This window comes from Gopherus flavomarginatus, chromosome 3 (assembly GCF_025201925.1).
Source record: "Gopherus flavomarginatus isolate rGopFla2 chromosome 3, rGopFla2.mat.asm, whole genome shotgun sequence".
NCBI classification, from domain to species: Eukaryota; Metazoa; Chordata; order Testudines; family Testudinidae; genus Gopherus; species Gopherus flavomarginatus.
This window is the reverse complement of record NC_066619.1, coordinates 98,179,221-98,206,007: the sequence shown is the minus strand read 5'-3', so window position 1 is coordinate 98,206,007 and position 26,787 is coordinate 98,179,221. Positions and strand designations below refer to the sequence as shown.

General features: G+C 41.5%; 1 protein-coding gene across 2 annotated transcripts in view; it reads left to right on the top strand.

The window, feature by feature from the left end:
* Positions 1 to 23,479, top strand: part of ABHD17B (abhydrolase domain containing 17B, depalmitoylase) — a 28,927-nt gene extending 5,448 nt beyond the window's left edge. For both annotated transcript variants that reach the window (XM_050944220.1, XM_050944221.1), the window contains exons 2-4: positions 5,326 to 5,800; positions 19,276 to 19,455; positions 21,985 to 23,479. In XM_050944220.1, coding sequence (XP_050800177.1) covers positions 5,334 to 5,800; positions 19,276 to 19,455; positions 21,985 to 22,204 — 867 coding nt within the window. In that variant the 5' untranslated portion in view covers positions 5,326 to 5,333 and the 3' untranslated portion in view covers positions 22,205 to 23,479. The remainder of the gene's footprint in view (positions 1 to 5,325; positions 5,801 to 19,275; positions 19,456 to 21,984) is intronic.
* The last annotated feature ends 3,308 nt before the right edge of the window (positions 23,480 to 26,787 follow it).

Here is a 26,787-nt window from a genome sequence, read left to right as displayed (position 1 = left end):
CAGAAGTTTTGTCAACAATTTCACAGTGTAGACGTACCCTTAGCCCTCGTCCAGACTAACCCGCGGCATCGGCGGGTTAAAATCGATTGCTCGGGGATCGATATATCGCGTCTAGTCTGGACGCGGTGTATCGATCCCCGAGCGCACTTACATCGATTCCGGAACTCCATCAATCCGAACGGAGTTCCGGAATCGACACGGAGAGCCGCGGACATCGATGCCGCGCCGTCCAGACTGGTGAGTACCTCGATTTTAGAAATTCGACTTCAGCTACGTTATTCACGTAGCTGAAGTTGCGTATCTAAAATCGATTTTAATTCCTAGTCTGGACGTGGCCTTAGATAAGCTTTTTGGGGAGGAGATATTGGGTGTACTACTTTTTTATAGATCTGGGAGGGAAAAAATTGCCTATGTAAAGCAATTACACTTCAAGCATTCTAAGAGCTCAAGATAAACATTTGGGATGTTCTCAATCATTAGACTGACCTATCTTTTTTTTTCCCCCTTCTTCAGCTCTACTGAAAAGGTTAATTGCTGAAGATTGGATTAGATTTTAGCCTGCAAAGCAGGACATTAAAATTGCCTTGGTGTAACAGCTTCTTATTCATCTGAAGCTTAGAAGAGATTAGTTTTAACAAGCAGGCTATTCATGCTTTAAAAACTGTCCAGTAGAAAGGGGGATGGGCAAGTTGGTTCTATGATTCTGAGACTGTACTGGTGCAATAATGCAAGCTTATGCAGTGAAGTTTTAAACTATACTTCAGAAGTTTTCTACTTTTGTAATAAGATAAACATAAATCTTAGATTTTCTCATGTTTTTAAATATATTTAGTTTCTTATTGTTCTAAATTTTGAGCACATATCTTAGAAATGGAAATGTTGACACTGCAAACATATTTGTACCTTGCTGAACTTCCTTGAGCTCTATATCTTAACGTGACCTATGACAAGTACAATGCTTCTCTTGTGCTAAATATCCATACTTACTCCTGGGGGAATTCTGCATCACTGTGCAAGCACAGAATCAATGTCCCCCACAGGTTTGTTTTGTTTACATCTCTTCCACCCCCACTCCCCCCAGAATAATCGATTCTAGCTGAGAGCGGTCACATTGCAATTACACCTTTTGTACACCAGGCACTGATGAGGTTCCAGAAGAGAGGGGAGCTAGTTCATGAGCTGGAGCAGCCAGCTGCAGAGAGGGAGAGGGAAGAGGCTGCCTTCCTCACAGCACCCTGCCGGCAGGGACAGGTGAGGTGGCATGGGATATGGGGAGTCGCACAGGACTGCTGAGGGGTCACACAAACTGGGTTCAGAAGGGCTAGTGTGCGGGAGAGGCAGAGGAGCTAGTGGGATGACATTGAGCCAGAGGCTGAATGGGAGTGGGGGTGCAGGACCACGTGGGGATGAGGCGGGTGAAGGACATATAGGGATGAGGAAGAGTGAGGTGCAGAGATGTTGGGAGGGGGTGGCTGAATTGAGATGTAGGGTCACATGGGGGCATGTACGGCTATATGTGACTGAATCAGGAAAGGGAATGCAAGAACACATGGGTACAATGGTAGATGTGCCTGACTGAATGGGAGAGGCTGTGGGTCAGCCAGAGTCTGCATGCGGGAGGCTTCCCAACTCACTGACAATCCCTCCCTCCCACCCACCCCCAAAAAACCTATTCCATACTTCCCTCACCCAACAACTTTCTAGGTTCACTCCCAGGCTCCTTCCCAGCAATTACTTCCCTCTCCCTCTGCTCCTCTGTTACTCCTTACTCCCCCAAGTGTTTGCAGTGCTTATGAGGGGTGTGGGAAATACGTTTCTGTATTGTAATTTAAATGAATTATTACTCACAGTTCTGTATTAATATGCCTAGTAAGGAATCTATTTGTCATAAAACAATTCCTGGATCTTTTTTGTTGCCTGTATTGTTACAGACATACTTTCTGGCAGGTATTGTGAAATAAATTACCAACATAATTGAAACTGACATGATTATATTGTGTTGTGACAGATAAAATATATGCAGAATTTTAAATATTGTGTGTAGAACTTTTAATATTTTGGAGCAGAATTACCCCAGGAGTACATACTAAACAAACTATTGGATAGTGATAGTGGTACTCCTAACCTGCTCTAAAGGCATCTGTACTGATCACCCGAGGAGAAGGGTACCTCCAACACATTTTGTGGTAACATACATGACTAAATATTTGACCTGGAATGGGGAATGCTCATGTCCAAGATGTGGGTACCTAGTTAGTATACTGGATTCAACCACACTTACAAAGGTCATATCTAAAGCCTTACAAAAGTGGAGTGAGGGATGTGATATCCCACTGACCACCTATGTGAGAGTGAAAAATATGTACGTGTATAATAGATAGTGTAAGTATCCTGGAGTAACTGTTGAAATAATTTTATACTGCAAATATTAAATTTAGAAGTAAATTTGGACACTGCCAGTGGGTTACACAAGTATTTGTGAGACAGCAATGGGAATGGTGGTCATCAAGATTCTTGTTTTCTATTCCTGACTCTGTCATTAGATTGTGGTCTAGTTACAAATAGCATAGAAAACTAACAATGCTCCTGTTTGGGTCATTTGAGGGGTTTGAACCCAGAACCTCTGAGTTTGGCTTGTTTTTAGAGGTGTATATCGCTTGAGCTAAAGAACCAAATCTCTTAGCGTGGAAGTACCATCTGTGTGATAACCCTCTATATCAGGGCTTGGCCACCTTTCAGAAGTGATGTGCCTAGTCTTCATTTATTCAGTCTAATTTAAGGTTTTGTGTGCTGGTAATACATTTTAACCTTTTTAGAAGGTCTCTTTCTATAAGTCTATATTTTATAATTAAACTATTGTCATATATAAAGTAAACAAGGTTTTCAAAATTTTTAAGAAGCTTCATTTAAAACCTAAATTAAAATGCTGATCTTGCACTGCCAGCCTGCTCAGTTCACTGCCAGCCTGGGGTTCTGTTCACCTAGGCCAGCAGCGGTCTGAGCAGGGCCTGCGGCTGGGACCGCAGACCTGGGGGAGGGGGATGGGTTCAGGGGTCAGGACTCGGGGGGGGGGGGGGGAGGTTCAGGGCAGAAGGCTGGGGTGTGGGGGGGTGCAGGGCAGAAGGCTGAGTGTGTGGGGGGTTCAGGGGTCAGGGCAGAGGGATGGCGCTGTGGGGGTGCAGGGCAGAAGGCTGGGTGTGTTGGGGTGTGGGGAGTTCAGGGTAGAGGGCTGGGGAGTGTGCAGGGCAGAAGGCTGGGTGTGGGGGAGGTTCAAGGGTCAGGGCAGAGGACTGGGGAGTGCAGGGCAGAGGGCTGGGAGGTGTGGGTATGCAGGGCAGAAGGCTGGGTGTGGGGGGGGTTCAAGGGTCAGGGCAGAGGACATTGGGGTATGGGGCAGAGGGCTGGGAGGTGTGGGGGTGCAGGGCAGAAGGCTGGGTGCATGGGGAGGGTCAGGGCAGAGGGCTGTGGTGCTCGGCTTGTGGGGGTGCTCCCAGCCCTCTGCCCTGAGTGGCTCATGGCAAGAGGCTGGAAGGGATATGCCCTGTTCCACTTCCTTCCCCAAGACTCCATCCCTACCTCTCTCTGCGTCCTCTATGGAGCTGTGTGCATGCTGCCGCTCTTCCCCCTCCCCCTTGCAAGGGCCATCAGCTGATTGGCGCAGGGAAGGAGAGGGGAAGGGGCAGGAAAGCACATGCTGAGGGAAGAAGCGGGGGAGAGGGAAAGCTTGGCTGCCACAGGACCAAGCTTCTGCCTCCTGAAATCTGCTTGCATGCCATGTTTGGCATGCATGTCATAGGTTGGCGACCCCTGCTCTATATGTTACCTGAGTTAATGGGGGGTTACACAAGCATCTGACTTGTCATGTTCCTGTTGAAAGTTTTTGTGGCAGAGTAGATGGGTTCTGTTCCTAGCTCTGCCTGAAGTGACGCATGCAAACTCTGATTTATCTGACAGTTATCACCCCAGACGGTATGAAACCTTTGCTGCTAATAAAGTTTGCAAAGGGCACAAATTAATGGTGTGACGTTGCACTCCATATGTTTATGTAAATATAATATAACTGGAATATGCTTTATGTGAAAGGTCTCTTGTAAGGTATCATTATGAAGCTTGTAATCTACTGTGTGTGTTCATTCTATTTGTCTGAATCCATCATTCTTGTATCTGAAACTAGAAATATGAAGTATTACTCTGCAGTCCTATTGTAACTATGCAAAGTATGGGCCATTAATGGTGACTTGGAATCTTGATGGTTCCCGTTAATTAGAACAACTGGTGGTAAATTGCTCTGTTTACTTGTAAGCCTTCTCCTATACCTGTGCCCACCAATGGGTAATGAAGTCTCACAGGACATGTGCTACGAACATGTCACATGTACTGGAATCCATCTTAAACCTGGTACTTTTCCATTTAGAAGGAAGGATGGAAACCCAGAGAGAGACAAAGGATTCCCAAAGATTTGTGCTAAAGATATAAGAGAGTGGAACAGAACAAAGGGGTGGCCAGTTATAAAGAATCCCCTAGTTACCACCTAAGCTGGAACTGACAAGGACCGTACCAGGGGAACGGATTGGGCCCAGACTAGGAAGGAGTCTAGTCTGTGAAGGAAGATTATAGGAACATCTCTGAGGGTGGAACTCTTGTCTTGCAGTTTACTTATAACTTCTGGTAAGCTAAAGTGCTCTCTCTATGAGGAACCGGTCTCTGGTTTTGCATCCTTAAAATAGTCTGAAGGCTGGAACTTTGCACATCACAAGATTCCCTGCAGTAGGGGCCAAAAATCATGTTATTCACGATAAGTTTGAAATGGTTGACAACACAGTAGTGATTCTTGGCTAATGAGATCCTTATTCCTTTAGCGCATTGGAAACATTGTACTGTTTAATGTTGTTGGCTTTTCAGTGGTTGTCATTTTAACTTGACGTTTTTGGAAGGAGCAGTACCATGCTTTCTGGGCCAAAATAAGTCATGTGAATAGTTGATTTCTAATGTCAACATTTTTGTACTTGTCTTAAGGAATATAATTTTTATTCTTTTAATAAAAATTCTCATGATTAATGACATATTAAGAATATATTTTCCTCTATTGGTTTTCAAATTTCACCTCTAATAATATGAAGTTATATTTTAAAATATTTTAAGGTTGTAAACACATTTTCTTAGTTACAAGTTGCTAATCTTAGTTTCAAATTTAAGATTATAGAGAGTAACCTTTGTTGTAAAACATTCTCCCGTATTCTGTAATTACAATGACATGTTAATTTTACTGTGTTCTTGTATGGAATTGTAATTTGAAATTAATATTTTTCTCTTTTCCTATTTTAGAATAGAAGATGAATAATCTTTCCTTTAGCGAACTGTGTTGCCTGTTCTGTTGTCCACCATGCCCAGGGAAAATTGCTTCCAAACTGGCATTTTTACCTCCCGATCCTACTTACACACTGATGTGTGATGAGAGTGGTAGTCGCTGGACTCTACATCTTTCAGAACGAGCAGACTGGCAGTACTCCTCTAGAGAAAAAGATGCCATTGAGTGTTTCATGACTAGAACCAGCAAAGGTAACAGGATTGCCTGTATGTTTGTGCGTTGCTCACCTAACGCCAAATATACTTTGCTCTTCTCACATGGAAATGCTGTTGACCTAGGTCAAATGAGCAGTTTTTATATAGGACTGGGTTCACGGATTAACTGCAACATATTCTCATATGATTATTCTGGATATGGCGCAAGTTCTGGGAAACCAACAGAGAAGAACCTGTATGCTGACATTGATGCTGCTTGGGTGGCTCTAAGGACAAGGTAAGGAGTTAATTGCAAATTGTTTTTTGCTGTGCTTTACAAGAGTTTACTTAATCTATGCTATCATGGAGTCTATTCCCATTTTAAAATTACTGTATTCTAGAATTATCTGGTTCATGTCAGATCTGGGTGGTGGCATGGCCGCATTTCAAGTGAATTGCTTACAAAATTACTGCTATATGTTAAATCTATTTTAGGCTCCAGTTTTGCAAATTGGATCAGCTTGCAGGATCAGGGCATAAATAATTATAGACGGCTTGAAATTCTAGTGCCCAAAGGCAGATACTGTTGGAGCAGTCCACTTAACTAATCTGCGTGTATCCCGCTTCCATTGGAGGATTAACAGATACCAAGGTCAGCAAATGTCAACCAGGCGCATGGCTCCTGGAGTGATATCACATTTGATCTGAGAAAACTGTCTGCTGTTTTCCTTGTAACGTTCTTTGTTGGTGTGCTGGTAATCTCCAGCCAAGTCCTTTCCCATCCCATCCACTTCAGACCTGTAGCTTCAGCAACAAGTAGTTTAAGGGGCATGTGAGGTACCCTAACATTGGGGGAGAGAAGGGAAGGGCCCTGCCACTGAATGATTAGGCACACAGATTGGGAGCACTTTGCCCCTTGGGGCATGCACAGCCTTTTCTAAAACCTTGTAACTTATATCTTGTATGTGTTTAGAGTATTTTAAAAACATATGGACTGTCTCGCATAGACAGAAGAACAGAATAGTATAAATTGCTAGTTGTGCATCTGAACTGTAGAAAGTGCCTTGTGCTTGAGAAATAGTATGTGATTGTTTTAAACATTGGTCAGATTTTCTTCTGAGTTTGGTGCATTTTGCAGTGCTCTTCCAGAGCAAAGCTAGTCCTAAATCCAATATAGCCTGCTGTATGAGGAGATCGTCTGATAGTGTGGTATCACTGTCATAGAATCATAGAACTGAAAGGGACCTTGAGAGGTCTACTAGCCTATCCCCTGCACAAAGGCAGGAATAAGTATTATCTAGACCATCCCTATTCTTAAAAATCCCCAATGATGGAGATTCCGCAATCTCCCTAGGAAATTTATTCCAGTGCTTAACCACTCTAACAGAGGGTTTTTCCTAATGTCCAACCTAAACCGCCCTTACTGCAATTTAAGTCCATTGCTTTTTTTTTCTATCCTCAGAGGTTAAGGAGAACAATTTTTCTCCCTCCTCCTTGTAACAACCTTTTATGTACAGTAATTGAAAACTGTTATGTCCCCTCTGAGTCTTCTCTTTTCCAGATTAAACAAATCCAATTTTTCCAGTCTTCCTTCATAGGTCATGCTTTCTAGACCTTTAATCATTTTTTGTTGCTCTTCTTTGGATTTTCTCCAGTTTGTCCACATCTTTCCTGAAAGGAGGTGCCCAGAACTGGATAAAATACTGTAGTTGAGGTCTAATGAGCATGGAGTAGCGTGGAAGAATTACTTCTCATGTCTTGCTTACAATATTCCTGCTAATACATCCCAGAATTGTTTGCTTTTTTTGCAACGGTGTTACGCTCTTGACTCATATTTAGTTTGTGATCCACTATGACTCCCAGATCCCTTTCCACAGTACTCCTTCTTAGGCAGTCATTTCCCACTTTGTATGTGTGCAACTGATTGTTCCTTCCTAAGTGAAGTACTTTGCATTTGTCCTTATTGAATTTCCTTCTAATTTACTTCAGACCATTTCTCCAGTTTATCCAGATCCTTTTCAATTTTAATCCTATCCTCCAAAGCAAAGCAAATCCTCTCAGCTTGGTATCGTCCATAAAGTTTATAAGTGTACTCTCTATGCCATTATCTAAATCATTGATGAAGATATTGAACAGAACCAGAACCGATCCCTGTGGGATCAAACTCGTTATGCCCTGCCAGCATGACTGTGAACCAATGGTAACTATTCTCTGGGAATGATTTTCCAACCAATTGTAAATTTAGCATCCTCATGACCAAGACAGAGTCTGCTCTGCAGGCAGCTCTGGCCCAGAGACGCTGCATGCAGGAATGCAACAGGAAAAATCCCTTCTACCCCAGGGGCACCTGTTCCAAACACCCCAGTGTGAACACACACAAGAAAAGTACAGTGGATATAACAAAGGGAGATACTTATTTACAGAGGGATGAGAGGAGAAAAACAACAAGGGGAAATATAGGCGGAGCAGTATAACAGGTTTGCATCCAAACCAAGGCCCCACAGGCCCAGCGGTAGCACAGTCTGGAAGGGCAGACACTGAGCAATGTCTCTGCACACTGAGTTCAGGAGTCCTGAGCAGAGCTCCTGTCCAGGGGGTGAGTCTTGGGTGCTCCTGGTCATCTTCAGCGCCAGTGAACATTCCACAACAAACCACTCCGGTGCCGTCTTCTGTTGCTCTCCGCAAAGCCACACAGAACGACCACCTCCCCAGTTAACTAGCTAGCAGCCTCCTTCTTATTCCCAGTTCAGAGTCAGAAGCCCCTGTACTCACAGCCCCATTCAGCTCTGCTCAGCAGTGATACTGGATCCAGCTCCAGCCTGTCCTTCTTGAGCAATTCCTCCCTGGCACAGTGCTCCTCCTGGCTTCTGTTCTGGGGTGTCCCCGATCAGCCACCCTGACCTTCCCAGGCTTCAGGCAGGTTGTCTGCTGCTTCACTTTGTGAGCGCCTGCAGGCTGCAGCCCTTCTCTCCTCCAGAGGGCCCCCCCCCCCGCCAAGTTTCCCTCCTTTCTCTCACTGTTCCCCCTCCCCCCAGGAAAGAGATTTAAAGGAGCCATGCTCTCTAAACCCAAAAGAGGTTACAGAGTTATGCACACATCTTGTAATAGCTCCATCTAGATTGTATTTTCCTATTTTGTTTATGAGAAGATCATGCGAGACAATATCAAAAGCCTTACTAAAATCAAGATATACCACATCTACTGCTTCTCCCTCTCCCCTCCCCACCACATCCACAAGACTTGTTACCCTGTCAAAGAAAGCTATCAGGTTGGTTTGACACAATTTGCTCTTGACAAATCCATGCTGACTATTACTTATCACCTTTATTATCTTCTAAGTGTTGGCAAATTGATTGGTTAATTATTTGCTCCATTATCTTTCCAGATACAGAAGTTAAGCTGGCTGGTCTGTAGTTTCCTGCTCAGGTTGTCCTTATTTCCCTTTTTATGACTTACAAACTGCTACCTAGCCCTGGCCAAGAAAGGGAGCATACCCAGCGATTCCTGGAAATCCCCAGCTACTATAATGCCTTAGAAAGAGGAGTTAAAATTACACAGGCAACTTTAACTTGACATTTCAACCTTTTTGAGTGCTTCACTGTACAACTTGAATTCTTATATTTTTGATGGAATTAACAAGGACTTGATAGCTAATATTGAGGTTTCCTTCAAATTTTTCTCCTCCACATCTTGTTAATTTCTGGGGTAAAACAAAATCTTATTTTTTTTTCTGTATAGACTACCTCACCTGATTTGTAACCAGAGGGGGCAGTTATTTCACTGTAAAGTACTCTAAAGAGAGAGGGTTTCTCAAAAGTGGAAGTGTGTGTTTTACAAAGGCTTGTTTAACATGCATGTTTTGAATATCTTTAGTCTGCTGTGTTTTTATACATAACCCATTAATGGGAACTAATGCACAGAATTACATTTAAAATGTGGTGTGGAAACATGAAATTTTAAGACTCTGGGAATCCAGGAAGGCCTAAGTTAGTAGTATTGTTTATAGTTTCCACTGAACACTATATATACATACACTGAGTTTATAAATGAAATGACCAAAGAACTACAGAAATGGTGTACTGTGTAGGCTTGATTTCCCCCGCCTCCCGCCCCCCCCCCACCACAACTTTTGGAGAAGTTCCTTTCCACCGGAAACCTTTCATGGATAATCTCCCTTTAAAGGAGACCAAGTTTAGGTAATTGGAAAAAGGATGTGTTTGAGTTGTGAATAAAAACTTTCACGTCCCGTGGTCGGTTCTCTCCCTTCCCCGCCCCCCCCCCCCCCCCCAAAAAAAGTGTGTGCGCTTCATCCCATAGTGTGACAAGCAGTCTTTAAGATCTTTTTGGCACCCTTTGCTGGCTGCCTGATAGGGAATCTTCTCCCCAGCCTATTTCTGTAAAATTAAGTCTGTAAATAAATAGCTATATAAAATATTAGAATTTTGTATCTTAATATTAAATTACAGTATGGATATAGTAGCTAAGAAACCGCTACAAGCTTTCTTGTTTGTATTGAGGTCTACAAATCCATGATATTGCATACTTCAGTCTATAGCCTTAGAGGCAGATGAAATCTGTCAATCAGAGGTAGGGGAAGTATGTCTCCACCTCTCAGAACCCCCAGCATTTGTCTCCCTACTGCAGAGCAAATTTAAAGAAGAAAGAAAAATAGCGTAAAATCTCCAGGCTGTCGCATCTTCCTTTATGAGCAGAAAGGATTCCCTTTCTTCTCAGTTGCTGAGTACCCCACACATTCCATGGTCTCCATTCTATAAGGTCAGAAGATGCCTTGGTGTGCACTAGTCAAAATTTATACTAATGTCACTAGTGAAGATAAATATGCCTTCCTTTTTACTTGGTGGTCAAGGACTTGTAGCATCTAACGGGAAGATATTTTTACCAGAAAGAGTGGCCTTTTCATTGCCTATGAAGGGCCGATATAGTGAAGTCCAGGCTGGCTTCACCTCAGCCCCTTCCTTCGAGCATGAAAACTATTGAGGGCATCAGGCCCACAGGAATAAGTAAATAACCAAAGAAAATTTGTCATCTGACACCCTACGTGCCCTTGCATACCTTCACAAACAATGCTAACATGGGTGGACAGTATTGCAAGTGTGGTCTCTTTCAGCTCATTTAAAAAAATTGTACAGCCCAAATTTCTGCCTGAGGAGGAGTCAGGGATTGCAGGCAGCTATCCTAGATTTTCTATGAATGGGTGCAAATGAGCCTGTCCATGTTCTTCAAAATCAAAGCTTTATTCCATGTTGTTCCTAGGCCATCCCCAAAAGAATCAGGATGCACTTTACTGCTATCTCAGTTTTTCAGCCTCCTGCAAGGGTTGACAGTATTCACTCACTCTACAGTAACCCCATATTGATGAGAGTATTGTACCACCTGCACCGTAGGCTTCAATTTTGTTCTCACAAAGCTGACACAGCCTCTGTTCAAACCTTAGTCAAACTGTTCTCTGTATCATCTATCTTTGAGGACCATAATCTTCGTAGCCATCACACCAGTCCAAAGTTTTGTGATATGATTCTATTTATCCAGTGTTGTGTTCCATAAGAATAAGGTGATTGTGTCTTTATTCATAATTCTTGTCTAAAGTGACCCCTGATTTCTATTTAAGTGGGGCAGTTAGCCTGTTTATATCTCCCCCTAACCTCATTGATATTTAAAGGAGCTCAAACTCTGTACTCTAGATGTTTGAAGGGCCCAAAGTTTGATCCTACATAGACAATTTATTTTCTAGTTTCCCCATGCTTCTCAGGCAGATGAGGGAAAACCAGGGATCTGCCAATCACAGCCCAAAGGTTGTCCAAATGTTTGACACTATGTATTACTCTTGTGATGTTGCAGGTATTCAACCTCTTGGAGATATGGAGAACTAGACACATGGCAGTTCCTATAGCATGTTCTTGTTCTATCATCATCTTAGTATTCTTCAGAGCTGCTAATTAACTGTATGCTTTTTAAGTGGCAATGTTTCCCTCAACTTAGTCTCTAAATTTGAGGCCCAGTTTGGGAGAATAGTATTAGTCATTTCTTACTAATACTCTCTCAACTTGACACTCAAAACTGATGCACTATTTGGGAGGCTATTTCTGTACTCTGTTAAATTAGAACTTCTCCACCAACCTCAGTGGAGATTGTACTGCTTACTTAATGCCCACAAGTGGAAACAGAGCAAACAGAGGCCACCTTGAAGAAGAAAGTTACTTACAGTAACTGTAGTTCTCGTAGAGTGTTTATGTCCACTCCCCACCCTCTCTTCAAATCTTTGAAGTCTAGTATTAAGTATTGTCATTGAAGGACAGCAAGAAGAGAAGGTAGAAAGGAAATGTGGCCCCAGCTGACACTGCTTGTATAATTCCATTCTTGTATATCCCACTTGTCACATGTGGGAATGTGCAGTGGCAGCAATGCTCCTGAGCTAACCTTACTGATAAGTAGCTTCTCTTTCAGTTTGTAAACTTTGAGGCCAGTAGCAGCTGAGAACGCTTAGGAGGCAGTATGTTCAGTGCACGGAGTCACCAGGCAATGCTCTGGAACTACTCCATACAAAGCCAGTCAGGACTCTGAAGGAGCATGCCTCCTCTCTGTGAGCATACTGTTTCCAGGGCAATAAACTTACATAGCGTCAACCTTCCTGGTCTGACCTTGGAGCATTCAGCATCACCCCTTAAACCGTGCACTTCCCACAGCAAGTCTGCACAGGTGGGGCTCCTGGGGAAGCCAGAGGGCCCTGCACCCCAGTTCCGCAGTCAGCCATGACTCTCTCAGCCAGCAGGTAAAACAGAAGGTTTATTATATGATAGGAACACAGTCTAAAACAGACCTTGTAGGTACAGAAACAGGACCCCTAAGTCAGGTCCATCTTGGGGGCAGGGAGGCCAGACTCCAGGTGTGGGCCTCCCTCTCTTTCCCCAGCCAGCTCCAAACTGAAAGTCTCCAGCCCCTCCTCTGGCCTTTGTCTCTTTCCTAGGCCAGGAGGCAACCTGATCTTTGTTCTCCAGTACCTTCAGCTGGCACCTTTGCAGAAGAGGGGCCTAGGCCATCAGGAGACAGGGTGTCGGCCATTCTCTATCCAGACAGCCTCGCACTGGCCCTCTGAGGCTCTGCAACAATCACACACTTTTATCCCACCACCTAGATACTTAAGAAATGCATAGGGGGAAACAGAAGCACCCACACAGTATTCAGAGAGAACATTAAGAATAGTCTCACTTCGTTACATCCAGTCATTGCAGAGAAAAGATTACTTTGTACTATTCTTGAACTACTTTTCCCAGCTTATAGTTGTGGCCAGATCCCTTAGCCAAATGAAAGGATTGTTAAAAACTTGGGAACAACAAGGGAAAAGTGGGAAATTTACCCACTAAAAATGTGTTTAATTCTGTGTAATAATTTGAGCTTTCATTTACATTTTTGGTAGAAGGACCTTAATTTTTAAAAAATAGATATCATGAGAAATTTCTCAATGCAATAAATTAAACACAGTCCATGTTATTTGTTCGAGGATTCTATAGGTTCTTTACTGAGAGTTTGTATAGTACATGAGTTCTCAAACTCAGGTTCAGAACCCTCGGGGTTGCGAGGTTATTACATGGGGAGTCATGAGCTCTCAACCTCCACCCCAAACCCTGCTTTGCCTCCAGCATGTATAATGGTGTTAAATTAAAAACACTTTTATATATATATTTATAAGGGGGGGGAGGGTCGCACTCAGGCTTGCTCTGTAAAAGGGATCACCAGTACAAAAGTTTGAGAACCACTGGTATAGCATACATCAGTCAGTCAACTATTGCAATAAATGTTGGCAGGGGTTTTTGAGATTGCCTTACCTTACATCTAAACAATTATATAATTGCAGAATAAGGAAATGAGAAAATTATGGGTAGGTGCTTAGATATTCACGTGTATATACACAGAAATAACAGAGTGGGTCTTTAGTGTAGATAAATTTTACTGGTACATCAAAATACGTAATTGTGTATTGTCTGCATGATGGACGTTTGGGAAGTGATTCCAGGATGTATTTCCCATTTTGTCTTATAGCTGATAAAATGGATTTGGTCCTTCAGCCGTTCCTTATGTCTGGGTGTCTTATTCTTCCCAGTGTTCAAGAATTACACATGTAGCTATAATCATAATTACTATTTCCCTGAATAATGGGTGAGATCATATTTCAGAATAATCGAAAACATAGATGGGCTCTAAGGATGCATCTTTTAGTTTTTTGGTGCATTTCTAGCCAATATGTTGCTGTAGTAGGGCAATACTTTATATACTCCACAGCTGGCCATGTCAAAAAGGAACACTGGATTTACATCCTAATTTCTGAAGTCTGGGGAGTCAGATGAAATCTGTTTTATTTTTACAATGTGAAGTCATTTTTAAATTGATATCTGGTTGCTCTATACCCATTTTGCTAGCTTTCTGTTTTATATTTTGACTACTAGCTTCTGTGTTTAAATGCAGAGTTTTCTGGCTTGGATAATTGGGAAATTGTTTAAGGCACTTGATGTTTGAAGTACTTTGGTTTCCGTGTGTTTGTATGTGTTTGTATAACGTGGGCCAGATTCTTCCCTTTCTGATCCCTTTGCATAGCTTCAGTGATACAAAGGGGTGAAACTAGTTGTCGGTTCAGCTGAGAACTCCCCTGGTATGAGTGTTCTCAGCTGGTGTAAAGTCAGTGTAGCAGGCTTCTATCCCTCTACTTCTCCCATAGGCCAAATATATGAGGGGGCATGGCCAGTGCTTCAGCTCTTCTCAGCTGGTAGACCTAACTTTCCTAAAAGTTGTCCCTGTGCTGTTCTGGCTGACACTGGGATCAAGGACAACCTAGACAGAATCAGGGAGCCAAAACAAGCTACCTGTGTGTCCTTTCTTTGCCGTGCTAAGTTGATCTTGAATGCAATAGAGAATCTGTCTATGTAGCTTCACCTTCTACTTTAAATACCCATCTTCCCAGATAAGCTTCCCAAAGTATCTGGCTAGGTATATGTTCACAAGTGCCTGATACTAAGGCCAGGTTTACCTTTTAGAAGCGCTTTGCTGGTATAGTTTTACCGGTATTCTATACTGGCAAAGTGCTCCTCATGTGGATACAGTTTTATACCACCAAACACAGTCCCCTGGTCACCTTCCCAACAAAATAAGCTATACAACTAAAAGAGCAGTTTGGCCAGTATTACTGCATGTATGCTAGAGGCTAGAGACTTCTGACCAGCATAGCTATGCTGACAAAAGTTTGTCATGTATACTTAGCCTAACTTCTGTATGTATTGAATTGGTATAATAAAAATGTTTTACAAATACCAGTGCAAATGTACACCATACTACTGTATCAGTTATGAAAATTAAAGCTGAGTTCCTAAAGGGCGTGGCTTCTCATGTCTTCAAGAGGAGCTCTGCGTTTTATTTTTCGAAGGCAGACAGGACTACTTTAAAACATACTGGCAGGCATTTTTTTCAGAGTATTAATGTTACACAATGTGGGGGGGATGTCTAAACATTTGATACCACTATTTCAACATGTTGTAAAAATGACCCTCCTTTTTAGAAATTGTATTAAATGGTGAAATACTGTTTTATTAAAACCTTTTTTAAAAAAAAAACCCTTAGCTATTTTTTTCTCACCATTTTTCTGTTTTCTGATTATATTCTAAAAATACACTACTTTAAAGCTTCTGTTTGTCCTACTCTTTCTCTTCTGGGGTGTGAGGTGTGTGGTAGTTTTTTTTTTGGGGGGGGGCGGGTTGTTGGTTGGTTTTGTTTGTTTGTTTGTTTTCTTTTCTATTTATGCTGTTTGGTTTTTATTTTGTGTTAGCCTCTTATTTGGATTTTTTTCTGTGCACATTTGCTCATTCTGTCTTCCAAAGGGAAAACTAGATAGGGCAACTCTCATTTTCAAATCCATTTTATAATTTCCTTTTTCTCCATTACTCTGTCTACTACTTCCCATCTATTCCCACTAGTTTCTTCTGTGCTCTGTACCTGCCTATTCTAATTCAGCTTCAGTTAACCCCTTTCTTCAGTTTGACAAGTTCTCTCTGCCAAGCCCTCATGTTTCTTCAATGAACTTCCTAGCAGTCAGACTGTAAAGAGCTGTGTACCTCTGGCCGAGGATGGGAGGAGTACTGATCATGGCAATTAGTGCTCATTTCTTTCTTTCCCCTTTAATGCTTCCAAGCACCAGTTCATTAACTGCTTTTCTGTGGCTATGCTCTTATGGGAAGTGAGTGATATAGAAGGGTGTGGCACCGGACGCCTTCTGGTTAGGGCAGCAAAAGTCTGGGTTCTGGCTCTGTTATAGTCTGCCTGTGTGGCTTTGGACAGATCATTGAGTCTATTTCCCTTGTTCTCTATTTGTAAAATGGGTGTTATATGTACCAAAAGTAGATTCTCAGTCACTTCAAGTCTTTGAATCAGATTGACCAGAAATAATGGCTTGATTAAAGGAACTACTGCACAAAATTGTATAGTGTATTGTGCAGTTTGACAGATTATCATAATGGTCTATGAATGAGCAGAGCCCAGCTCACTGCGATTTTTGTCATCACAGACAAATGGGCATCTTCTTCTTCCTAGAAGGTGGCGATAGGAATAATTTATAACATCCCTATATAACAAGAATAGTTGGTTGTCACGCAATTGAGTATGCTAGTAGCAACTAGCATAAACAAATGTTGTGCTCTCTTCCTAAGCTCCAGTGCCCCTGCTGCTGCTCACAGCTTTGCAAAGCTGCAGCAGAGTGAAAACTAATTAGTCTTGCCAGTTTTGTTATGCAGAAGTGAAACTCTCAAATTTCCCCACTCTGCGTGGAGAAAACTAAGCTGCAGCAGAGGCACACACTAAAGCAGTTTACTGGAGAACAGAACTTAAAATGGAGATACCATCTCACAGCCGCCACGAAATAGAGTAGCTGAGACATGAACTCTTAGTACAGTGTCTAGGAGGCTCTGGGATGCATGGGAGGAACAGAAAGGGAGGATCTTTTGGCTTAGAGCAGCTAAATAGGGTTCAGTGAGAGGGGGCTTAACATATATATTGGACACCTAACCAGAGACGGTATGAAGGATGGAATCCCTGAACATGCATCCAAGCTCTCCCTTATCTAGATCAGTAGTTAATCTGTTACAGTATCCGGTCTCTGACCAGTTACCTAATGCCTCAGAGAGAGATGCAAGAAACCTCAAATTGAACAATTATGGAGTAACCAGCCCATACAGGAAGTCAGTTAATAGTTAGCTTATTCCTTGAATGAAGCATGAAAGTTTTATATGCTTCCAAATGTTAAGGTTTTTCTAAAATCCGATGTAACATAGCTGGATGTTCTTACTATTCATATAAACTTGCAGTGTTTTTTTTTTTAATCTTCCTAAGATCTTGGCCTCAGTGGTATCTGATGAGGATGAATTAACAGACTAATAGTGTGGTTTGCAAAAATACTTCCTGTCATCAGTTTTAAATTTGTTGCCTGTCAGTTTCATTGAATGTCTTCTTATTGTTGCATTATGAGAACAACTGAATCGGAGTACCAAGTCCACTTTGTCTGTACCAATCATTATTTATATATTTATCACGTCCCTCCATTATTTGTTCTCTGAACTGAACAGTTTGAGTATTTTGACATCTCCCTTAATGTGAAGTGTTTTCCATTCCACCGTTTCATCATCTGGCTCTGAACCATTTCTATTTCTGCTACATATTTTTGAGACAGGGTGACCAGAATTGAACGTGTCATTCCATAAAATGGGTTGTATTCTAAACTGAGTGAAGAAGCTCTTGGATATCAGAGAATGCTTTCTCTCTTCCAGTGAGAGTGACAAAGGTTGATAATCTGTGAGAGAGACTGGAAAGCCAATATGAAAGATGGAGCGGACTGAGCAGGATCCAGAAACAGCACTCACTTTGCAATTATAGCACCAACCTCTTTTGAAATAGGGAGCGTCCTGGGCACCTCTCCAGGGCCTTGTTCCTTAATCTGACCTGAGGGAACATGCATAATTTTTCAATGTTCTTTGGCTGGTTGGTATCTGGTAATTTTTTTCAAGTCCGAATTATAAGCCTTTTTTTCTCGAGTTTAAAATTTTGTGGTACTAATTTGGATGAGCTGAAATTTGACATTTCCTTTGTGTAGGAGGATTGTATTTGAGAGTTGGGTTTGTGGTTTAACAAGGTGATGCTTCAGGTGATGGTTCATTTTACTTGTAAGTAATTTGTTTTAAAATTAAGAGTGGCTGAGTAATGTTGTAACTGACCATCTTCTTCAGCATCCCATGTTTGCTGTATATCAGGTATTAACAGCTGTTTTGTACAGTGTTTGTTACACAAGTTTGTGGCAAATGGAATAGCGCTTAATGAAATACTTCTACCTTGATATTTTATAAAAGGGGTGGGAACAGACTATATAACCATTTAACAAAAGTAGATTATTTACTAAATTTTTGAAGTCAATATCAGATGTCTATAAAGTTTACACCAATAAAAGATGACATTATCCATAACTAGGGCCCTACCAAATTCAAAGCCATAAACATGTCATGGCCTGTGAAATCTGGTTTCCTCCTGTTAAATCTGGTCTTTTGTGTGTTTTTACCCTATACTATACAGATTTCACAGGGGCGACCAGTGTTTCTCAAATTCCTGACTCAAAAGGGAGCTGCAAGGTTATTTGGGGGGAGGGGTGGGCAGGGGTCCCAGTATTACCATCCTTTCTTCTGCACTGCCTTCTTCGGCTGCCCTGCCCCAAAGGCAGTGTCCCATCAGCAGCGGTACAGAAGTAAGGGAGGCAATACCATATCATGCCACTCTTACGTCTGTGCTATTGCTGGTGGAGGCTCTGCAGTCAGAGCTGGGATGCCAGCCACCAGTTGCCACTCTCTAGCTGCCCAGCTCTGACGGCAGCGCCAGCAGCAGCACAGAATTAAGGGTAGCTAACAGTACCACAACCCCCTCTATAATAACCTTGAGACCCCCCCCACACACACACACACACTCACGCACACAACTCCTTTAGGGGTCAGGACCCCTACAATTACAACACCATGAAATTTTAGATTTAAATATCTGAAATCATGAATTTTTTTTTTTTTTTTAAATCCTGTGGCCATGAAATTGACCAAAATGAATTTTGAATTTTGGTAGGGCCCTATCCATAACTTAAGTATAGTGGGGAAGAAAATGGACTGTGACAGCATCTTGAGCCTTTTTTGTTGCCACTCGGCTTTATTGTTAAACATATTTAAGTTCTTTGTTTTAAAAAAAAATAAATAAAAAAAAATTTTGTCCCTAATTTGGCATGTCCCTAACTTTGTTAAACCTTATGTAGAAAGCTGCCTTGATTTTAAAATACCTTGTCATCTTGGAATACAACAAACACTTCTGTTTTCTGTAGCAGGATAACTAGTGGACTTGATTCCAGAGTTCTCCTGACTTTATCCATGGTGCTATTGCATACATGTATCCTTTAAACAAAAAAGCCATATTTCAGTATCTTTCCAGACATAAGACAAAAATGTTTGCCAAATACAAAACTGGTAGTAGAAAAGCTTTACTGTCAAAACTTTAAGTCGGACAAAAGTGGAAGATTGAAGTACAGAAAAGCAATATTACAACTACGATATCTGATTCTCTTGCTAGTCACTTTTGTTCATCCTACTTGGTAAATTTTGATCCACAAATATCATTTTTCTGCCTAATTCATATAACAAAACCAATTCAGTTTATTTTAGTGTATACCAGTTTTTAACACACTTAATTTTATAGGTACGGAATCCGCCCTGAAAATGTGATTATATATGGCCAAAGTATAGGAACGGTACCCTCTGTGGATCTCGCTGCTCGATATGAGAGTGCTGCTGTAATTCTTCATTCTCCTTTGACCTCGGGAATGCGAGTAGCCTTTCCTGATACAAAGAAGACCTACTGCTTTGATGCATTCCCAAAGTAAGTTGCTACTAATTGTGATGGGTTAGATCACAGAACCCCCCTTGGGAGCTGCCAACTGATGTGCCAGGACTACTTATGCTCCTGCTTTCCGTGCCAGCTCGGGACCCCGCACCCTGTCTTGCTGAGCCAGACACGCCCATCTGCTCCAGCAAAGACCCAGGGTCTGAATTACTTGCCCCAAAGCTGCAGACTTAACTGAAAGCAGCTAACAGAAGTGTTCTTGTCTTTAACACTCAGATGCCCAACTCCCAGTGAGGTCTAAACCCAAATAAATACATTTTACCCAGTATAAGCTTATACAGGGTAAACTCATGAATTGTTCACCCTCTATAATACTGATACAGAGGTATGCACAGCTGTTTTCTCCCCCAGGTATTAATACATACTCTGAGTCAATAAGTAAAAAGTGATTTGTATTAAATACAAAAAGTAGGATTTAAGTGGTTCCAAGTAGTGATAGACAGAACAAAGTAAGTTACCAAGCAAAATAAAATAAAATTACCAAGCAAAATAAAATAAAATGCACAAATCTATGTCTAATCAAACTGAATACAGATAATCTCACCCTCAGAGATGCTTCAGTAAGGTGTGTCTCCCCCTCCCCCGACTGGACACCTTCCAGGCCTGGGCACAATTCTTTCTCCTGGTACAGCTCTTGTTCTAGCTCAAGTGGTAGCTAGAGGATTCTTCATGACAGGCTCTCCTTTTGTTCTGTTCCACCCATTTATGTGTCTTTTGCATAAGGCGGGAATGCTTTGTCCCTCTCTGGGTTCCCACCCCCTCCTTCTGAATGGAAAGACACCAGGTTAAATATGGATTCTAGTTCAGGTGACATGATCACATGTCACTGTAAGACTTAAAGCCTTCATTCCTCCCAGCCTGACTCACAGGAAGGCTTGCCTGCAAACAAAGCCATCCACAGTCAGTTGTCCAGGTTGATGGGAGCCATCAAGATTCCAAACTACCATTAATGGCCCACACTTTGCATAATTACAATAGGCCTTCAGAGTTGTATCTGAAACTAGAAGTATGAAATGTAAGAGTGATACATTTATACAACTAGGATGACCACACTCAGTAGATTATAAGCTTTGTAATGATACCTTACAAGAGATCTTTTGCATGAAGCATATTCCAGTTACATTATATTCACTCATTAGCATATATTTATAAAATCATATAGAATGCAACGTCACACTGACATTCTCAGAATAGGAAAGAAAGTAATCCTGCAAATTCTTGGCAGTTCTTTAAGGTAATGTTAAAAATGGTAGTATCCTCTAATTACGTAATTTGTTTGCCTGAAGCTGGGAGTGAGCAACAGGAAATGGATCATTTGATGATTACCTGTTCTGTTCATTCCCTCTGGGCACTTGGCATTGGCCACTGGTTGGAAGAGAGATACTGGGCTAGATGGACCTTTGGTCTGACCTACTATGGCCGTTCTTATGTACAAAGAATGAATCAAGAGCTGATGAATCCAGAAACATTTGAATACATGAAAAAAGATTAACAGTAGTTTATAAAATTAAAAATGTTTTTATAATGCTTGATTCACACACTTGTGAATGTTTTATATTGCTAATCAGTTTTATGGGTATCTTTGTATTAAAAAGTCAGGGGAAAAATATAACTGTCCCAAATATAACCATGTAATGATACTAGTGAGTGGTCCTGGCCGGTGTATTGTTGGCTCTGAATAAAGTGTCGTCTTGAGTCTGTGGTTCAGACCAGCAAGGGCTGGGAAAAGCTGTTCCCTCATTGCTGCTACCCATGCTACTGCAGCTACACTGCTGTTTATACTTGCTCATTCCTAATTCTCATCAAGCTAGCACGTGTACATAGGCAAAGGAATTTCACCTCTAGTTCATAGCGCAGCCATAGCCTAAGGACAGGTCTAAACTAACAAGTTAAGTTGGCCAAGCTATGGCATTCAGGGCTGGTCTACACTACGGGGGGAAATCAATCTTAGATACGCAACTTCAGCTACGTGAATAACGTAGCTGAAGTCGAATATCGAAGATCGGATTACTCACCCGTCCTCACTGCGCGGGATCGATGTCCGCGGCTCCCCCTGTCGATTCTGCAACTCCGTTGGGGTTGGTGGAGTTCCGGAATCGATATAAGCGTGCTCGGGGATCGATATATCGTGTCTAGATGAGACGCAATATATCAATCCCCGAGCAATCGATTTTAACCCGCCGATACGGCGGGTAGTCTAGACGTAGCCTCAGAGTTGTGAAAAATCCACACCCCTGAGCAATATAGTTAAGCTCACCTAAACCTTGATGTATACACCATTAGGTCAATGGAATAATTCTTCTATCAACCTAGCTACTGCTAGGTGGTGGATTAACTACAGCAATGGGAGAACTCTTCCCGTTGCTATAGCAACTGGCTACACTGAAGCACCAGAGCTGTGCTGTACCGGTTTAAGTGTAGACATAGCCTAAGAGTCTTTTTCTTGAAGGTTAAGTGTGTAAAGTTGACTGTTCTGTGTTCATGTTTGTATCTCTTTTCTTGCAGCATTGACAAAATTTCTAAAATAACATCGCCAGTGTTAATAATCCATGGGACTGAAGATGAAGTAATTGACTTTTCGCATGGCTTAGCATTATTTGAGCGTTGCCAGAGACCTGTAGAGCCACTGTGGGTAGAAGGAGCAGGCCATAATGATGTGGAGCTTTATGGACAGTACCTTGAACGATTAAAACAGTTTGTATCACAGGAACTGGTGAATTTGTAAAGTACTTTATATATTTACATGCTTTTTCATTTCACTGCAGAACTGCACACTTTGATAAATACTAACATAAAACCTGAAGGTTTTGTTTTCAAATCATGTCAGTTGCCTTCATAAATGTACAGGTAATGATTTGTGAACATAAGTAATGAAGGTTTTAATACCAGTATTATAAACTGGAATAACACGATCATGCAGTTCAGCTTCTGTAGTTCGTATACTATGTGTGAGTTTTTTCTTTTTAGATGTACAAAATATCACAAGGAGTACTGTATGAAATTTTAATTATGTAAAATCAGATGCTGTAAAAGTGTTGCCAAATGCTTTAGCATATCAAATTTATAAATTTTTTAAACATCTCAAAATGTACTGTGACTTATTCTGTTGCACAGGTGTACACTAAAAATCAGACTTGTAAACAGCTGTACTTGTAAAAATACCAATAGCCATGAGATTTAAGCAAATATGTAATGAAAACATAAACACTCACTGGAATTGGCCCAGGCCCTGTTTTATAGGGAGTGGGTCAAAACAAGCTTTTTTTTTTTTTTGTGCTATCGTGCATTATATCTGATGTCTTGTGGTTAATTTGTTTTGTTTTTTAACTTGGAAGATGAGGTTTAAATCTGCCCACTCATCTGTTGCTTAGCTAAACAGGTTATTCTGTAAAATGAAGTCCTAAAATACCACTGTTATAACAAATTTCATTCACATGCTCACTACTGAGGTCTGACTAAATATTTTAGTGGTTTATTTGAAACCAGTAAGGTATTTAGAGCTAGTTTTAAATCTCTATTCTATAGAGATGCAGTATATGGATAGAAGGAATCCTGGAAGTTTTGTCTAACTTTGTAATGAACAAAATGCAAGTTTGCCGTTGTCAGTTCAGGTTTACTTTTGGGTGTTTATGAGCCTGCAACCTATTGTTTTTATTACTGTATGAGAATTTTACTAATCTGCTCCTGAACAGTGAAGGAGAATGTTGACACTTTTTTGTATTAACTCTTAGTGAAATAAATTTTGTAAGTTGCCTTTCCCTTGAATGAGTTTTGCTTGAATAAAACTATGAAAGATAATGACAAACTTAATTATATGTAGCCTAATTTGTAAACCTAGTAATCCAACAATATGCACTGTGCTTCTAATTTTAAGGCCTTATGTAGTTTGTTCTGCTTGTTTTTGTGATTGTCCAAGACTACTGTGTAATTAAATGTATTATCAAATATTGTGAATGATTTGGTTCAGATGTGTTAACTAACAGTAAATAATATTATGCAATTTGATGTTCTTTATTTTGTTCTGAAAAACTTCAATATACTAAACAACTATATGGCTACTAACTATGGGTTGCTCTACACTACGGGGGAAAATCGATCTCAGATACGCAACTTCAGCTATGTGCTGAAGTCGAAGTATCTAAGATCAAATTACTCACCGTCCTCACGGCGCGGGATCGATGTCCGCACTCCGTTCGGGTTGGTGGAGTTCCGGAATCTATATGAGCGCTTTCGGGGATCGATATATCGCGTCTAGATGAGACGCGATATATCGATCCCCGAGAAATCGATTGCTACCCACCGGTATGGCAGGTAGTGAAGACGTAGCCTATAAAAGGAAACTGCAATTTCTGAAGAAGATCATCTGCAGGCTGTTTTTTCAGAGGCCTCCTTCACAAAACCAGGGATATGGTATGTTTGCCAGCAAAGATCCTGGGCAGTGTTGCTTCCCATAGGCAGTTGATGACAAACTGTCGTAACTTGGGCAGTTGTCCTCATTCTGAGTTTTTTTATGCTGGGGGACATAGCAGCTCAGAACTGGAAGGACACAGACAAATTAAAGCCACCTTAAAGCCACCACTTCTCCCTGGACTGTGAGTTTAAGCCATTTTGCCTGTAATGTTTAGTACCCAGTTTGCATAGCTGTCTCATTACACTACTAGGCAGTGGAGAATTGGACTCTTGAGTGCCATTACACATGGTTATCTTCAGCTTTATTCTGATCTCTATTTTTTACTGTAAATTCTTTCATGAAAGATGATTACTGAAGCATTTAATATACTGTATATGTAGTAAAAGCTATGTAGCATATTCATTCAGTTATGAAAGCTCCTCTCTTATGACTGACATACAACTGCTAATTATAACAGCTGGAAAAGTTTGATATGCTGTTTTATGTGGTGGTGGTCATGGTATTATCTTCTTTATGCTTATACCTGGGCTTCGTTTTTGTGAAACTGACAATGGGATATTTTATGTTAAAAATACAATTGTCCCATGATCATAAGAGTTGTCAGCATTCATTTACAGACGTTTGTGTGTTGGACAAACTGCCAAAGCAGAAAAGAACACTGTGAAACTCATGATCCTTTCAAAAAGGTGAATGTGTGTAGGCAAAAAAGAATAGTTTGAGTATGTTGTATTTATGTTTCTAACATTTGGAAAGGTTGGTAGGTCTATTCTGTATACTCACAAACCTTCATTGGCTCAGACAAGATCTTCAAGTGAGTATCAGGGTAGATCCTGCTGTAGAGGCTCATGCCTGTTGCACAAAAGATTGAATTTTGTTTAATAGTGTCTGTCCGGGCCATGCATGTACCCTGTGTCATCCCATGTGAGGGTATGAAAGGTGGTGAAGCAGCCGTGACTCTTCCTCAGTTCTCTTACTGCCCATGGCAATGAGACAGAACGCTGTGAGTGCTTGTCCTGCTTCTCTGGAGCTTCAAACACATTCCTTTTTTGAACTTTTTAGTGAAAAAATGACCATCCTCATCTTTAGGTTTCTTAAGTAGGATGTTCCAAAAATAGAAAAGACCCTAAGTACATCCTCTGAGCAGGGCTTTTGCACCCTGCATTTACTACTGTGGAAACTCCAACCTGTGTCGAACATATACCCAGGTTGAGAGGCATAGTAGATGCTATTCTGTTTAGAGCAAATCACATTCCCAATAAGTGTTCCAGCATGCAAATCCGTATTGAGGACTTGTAAGTCAAGGGACGTGGCTGAAACTATACCTACTCAATTGAGAGGAACTATACCTCCAAAGACTGAAAAGGGTTATCTTCATCAAGTGTTCCCTTGAGTAGCAACAGGAATGCAGGAAAGAAAATGTCAAGATTGGCACCAATAACTTCAGACAACTGGGCTGACTGACTTGGCACTGGCTCCCACAACATTGACAACATCATCAGAATGAACTTTTGCACCCCAATACAAGGGTGAGGACCAAAAGGGACCAACCAGTGTCTGGGCAGAGCTCCAAATACCAGAAGACTTCCTCCTGAAAGGAGGAAAAGAGAGAGTACTCCTCCAGAGACAGTTTTTAAGTTCTTTGTGAAGGTAAGATGCTTAGAAAACCAGTACCAATACTGGAACCAGCAATGACACTAGTACTGACCATTGCACAAATTACAGGCCCAAGATATGTCAATACAAAACAGCCTAAATATCCAGGGATATTTTCAGCACTGGACCAGTGTAACTCAGGCCCTGAGCACTACCCCACAGTTCTGCCATTCAAAGAGCGCAACTTCTTATTAATCCCTAGATTTCACCTTCTCTCTAATGTCAAACAGGGACCTCTCTCTCCTACAAGAGCGACCTTAAAACCAATATCAAAGATCCTCTAACAAGGCACCATCTCAATAGATGCATGAATAGCAATGGGCTGACCAGCTGCAACAGTGACCAGCCAGTACCCATTCATAATGGCACGTTGGCTGTACTAGCCCTACTGGGGAACATCATCCTTAGTGTCCCATAGCAGATCTCCTTATGGATCTAGAAGGAGGAAGAGATCCAGCTCTGTGGTGGAATTACTACTTACACAACTGACACAGAACTTGACAGCTGCACCCTGGCACTGCAGTTAGAACAGCGGCACCCCCAGTCTCTGCCAATAGACTCATCATTATCCAGTGAGGCAATTTAACTAGCCTATGCCCGGGCAGGAGACAATTATAATGCCTTTCAGGATCTCCTAACTTACATAGCCAAGTCTTTGGACATAGGAATGGTGTTTATCAAGGAGAGATCCTATAAACTCTGACAGCCTGAGCACATTAGCCCCAGCCAGGATCTCTCTCCCTGTCATTGACGGCATATTAGAACTGGTCAAGGGTCTCTAGCAGCCCCAAGCTGCCATTCAGTCCACATCCAAACTTGTGGAGAAGCCCTATCAAGTGCCCCCGGAAAAAATTTGACTAATTTTACTCCCACCTAAACCAGAGATCTTTAGCAGCAATGTAGGAAAAGTCAAAATAATGAAAAGGGCCCTCAGAAGTTGGACCTTGTCGGGTGCTGTGATCCAGAGATTTCTTGGGGGTTACAGAGATCCCCTGGGTCTGGTATCTGTGTACTAGTTTGCCAAAATGTGTCATGTGAGGTCTCTTCTGAAAGCCTGTGTCACATTGATCCTCCTTAATCATTTCAAAATGTAAGTATGGCTAATAAGGAGTTATATACATGTATAGAAATCTAACTTCATAAGGTTTGTGGCTTGGGGCTTCTCACCAGAAGATGAGACAGGCTTCTTTCAGCCAAAAGTTGCTTATGTAAATTGTATTGTTCATAATGGGTCCCCATTTACA